The sequence below is a fragment of the Triticum urartu genome, chromosome 4A (assembly GCF_056163025.1).
Source record: "Triticum urartu cultivar PI428250 chromosome 4A, HENAU_Tu73, whole genome shotgun sequence".
Taxonomy (NCBI): Eukaryota; Viridiplantae; Streptophyta; class Magnoliopsida; order Poales; family Poaceae; genus Triticum; species Triticum urartu.
The window spans coordinates 546916595-546919305 of record NC_141876.1 but is presented as its reverse complement, the minus strand read 5'-3'; the positions used below and the strand labels follow the sequence as shown (position 1 = coordinate 546919305).

Genomic DNA, 2711 nt, shown 5'->3' with positions numbered 1-2711 from the left:
CGCCTCCGCCGCCGGCAGCTCGTATCCGGGGACAACCGCCTCATGTGTGACGAAGGCAACGAGGTACGCGAGGCGCTGGCATAGTAATTTAAGAACGGATTTGAGTTGAAAAGATGTTACGTGATGTTTGAATGGATATTTGATTATATATGAACGTGTATAGATTGAGGCTGAAATAGGATATGACGGTGATGATGGCGGTAGCGAGGACGGATCATTGTCATTGGATGAAGACGAACATGACGGCGAAAGTATATGAGTTTGGATGAGTCTTACAGTGGCAATGTAAGTGGTCTGCATGTTCTCAACCATATTAAATACAAGCATCTGCGATGACAATAACATGTTCGACTGTGAACAGATAGGAGGGGATGATGACAATGAGGATATGGATGTAGATGATTCATATGCTGAAAGCGGAAGCCATGTAGGTTTAGAATTATGTAGGTTATTTTAAAGTGAAATTAAATACGCATCAATCTTACATATCATATTTACAATTTGCGCAGATGGAAGTGGAAGGGTATTATCAGTGGAATTTTTCCGATGATGCCAATGACGAAAACGATATCGATGCATCTTATAATAACAGCTCGAGCAAAGTAAGTAGTGGAAAGTGAATACGTATGATAGTCCTCATACAACTACTTACTGACATATACCGCTCATTGTATTTTTTTTCAGGACGAGGATGGTGACGCGTGCGAAAACGACGATGATGCCGATGGTGATGAGTGCAATTTTGATACTGGGTACGATGAATACCAGCAAGAATCACTGGACAGGCATTGGACGGTGAGGTCCACGATGTTCAGGACAGACGAGGAGGCATATGATTTCTATAACGACTATGCGAAAAAGCGAGGCTTCAAAATTAGGAGGGACAACTTGAAATATAGTAAGGGTATCGACGCACATAGGCGGTTGAGGAGGTTTCTTTGTTCAAGGTCTGGGAAACGACAGGCCAAGTTTTGTACCATGGAAGGGAAGAAGCGCAGGCTGAGAGCGGAGACTCGGTGCTATTGTGAGGCCCATCTAACTGTGAAGGTTGACAGAGAGCGCTCCATTTGGTATGTCAGCAGTTTCAGCGATGATCATAGTCACACTCTTGCTAGACCAGATGAAGTTATATATCTTCGATCTCATAATCAGATAAAGGAATACCAGTAGCTCAAGATCTTAGCAATGGCAGGTGTTGGGCTCAAAAAACATTGGATTTATGACAACTTCGTTAGTAGGTATGGATCATATGCACTAGCTGGTTTCGGGAGGAGGAAGCTTTATAACATGTGTTATAGGGAGAAAATGAAGTTGCTAGCAAAGGGTGATGCGGACACTGCAATTGGTATCATGATGACGAGAAAGACAAGGGATCTAGACTTTTTCTTTGAGCACACTGTCGACGCAGAAGGAAAGCTGAAGAACATGTTCTGGTGTGATTCTCAGTCACATCGGGATTACCTTGACTTTGGTGATGTAATCGTCTTCGACAGCACTTACAAGATGAATAGGTATGGAATGCCATTCATACCTTTTGTTGGTCTAAACAATCATCGTTGCACCACTGTGTTCGGTTATGCAGTTGTGTCAGATGAGACGGAGGATATATACGTTTGGGTGTTGCATACCTTCTTAAGAGCTCACTGTCAAAAGAAGCCAAGGTCTGTAATTACTGACGGAGACGCAGCCATGATAAGGGCCGTCAGGAAGGTCCTTACTGACGTGTGGCATCGACTATGTTCGTGGCATATTGTGAAAAACATGCAGAAACACCTCCACCACAAGTCCCTTAAGGAGTTCAGGGCTCTTATTTATTATGCCACTACACATGATGAGTTTGAGGTGAGATGGGCAGCTTTTAGAGCTAAATGGGAGTCGGAGAAAACTGAAACATGGTTGCGTAGGATGTACCGGAAGAAAAGGCTATGGGCTGCGTCATATCTGACCGGTGGGTTCTTCCTTCGTATGCGGAGTAACCAGAGGAGCGAGAGTCTGAACTCTTGCCTTCATATGCATCTTGACTCTGGCATGACAATTGTTGATATGGTTGTGCATTATGGGAACTGCATTGTTCGACTCCGTGAGAACGAGTCACACGACGACTGCCTGTCCACACAGAACTCCTTGTAGAAGTACTCGATGACTTCAAATGCAATGAAAAAGCCGCTGCCCGTGACTTCACTGCGGTGAACTTTTACCTCTTTCAGAAAGAAATGAAGAAGGCAGCGGATCTTGAGATCATAGATAGACTAAGTGGAGCCGTCAGTAGGAGATTCATAGTGGCATGGAAAAATAACAGGCAACTGAGATTGAAAGTGGACTATACACCTAGTAATTCAGAAGAAACAGTGAAGTGCAGTTGTGATAGTATGAAACGTAAAGGTCTTCCATGCAAGCATGTTCTTTATGTTTTAGCCAGGTTGAACGTGCAGGCCTTACCTAGGTGCTTAGTGCCGCGAAGATTCAGCAAGAATGCTAGAGGTGGACTGCCCGTGAAACGCACTAGCGATCTCTTCGCATGGGGATGGGCAGGTACTGAGGAGAGAACTAAGTACAGTGAGTTGACTATTTTGTTTGCGGAAGCAAATCATGCGGCATGTCATAAACCATTTCTATTTGATAAACTGAAGGCTGCTCTGGAGGATGTGATAGCAAATAAGGATGTTCAGGAGGAAGATTACGTGAGACAGCATATAGTTGCACATGATGAT

General features: G+C 44.0%; 1 protein-coding gene across 1 annotated transcript; it reads left to right on the top strand.

Annotated features, from left to right (window-relative positions):
* The first annotated feature begins 239 nt into the window (after positions 1–239).
* Positions 240–2130, top strand: LOC147976529 (protein FAR1-RELATED SEQUENCE 5-like). The gene is made up of 5 exons (XM_087520891.1): positions 240–251; positions 362–427; positions 510–602; positions 685–1070; positions 1239–2130. The coding sequence occupies exons 1-5, from the start codon at positions 240–242 to the stop codon at positions 2128–2130; spliced, it is 1449 nt and encodes a 482-aa protein (XP_087377017.1).
* The last annotated feature ends 581 nt before the right edge of the window (positions 2131–2711 follow it).

Bases quoted from the DNA above. Each gene is read 5' to 3' on its own strand.
- LOC147976529 (XM_087520891.1), top strand. The intron at 428-509 runs GTAGGTTTAGAA...CAATTTGCGCAG, and splicing joins ATGCTGAAAGCGGAAGCCAT to ATGGAAGTGGAAGGGTATTA. The intron at 603-684 runs GTAAGTAGTGGA...ATTTTTTTTCAG, and splicing joins ATAATAACAGCTCGAGCAAA to GACGAGGATGGTGACGCGTG.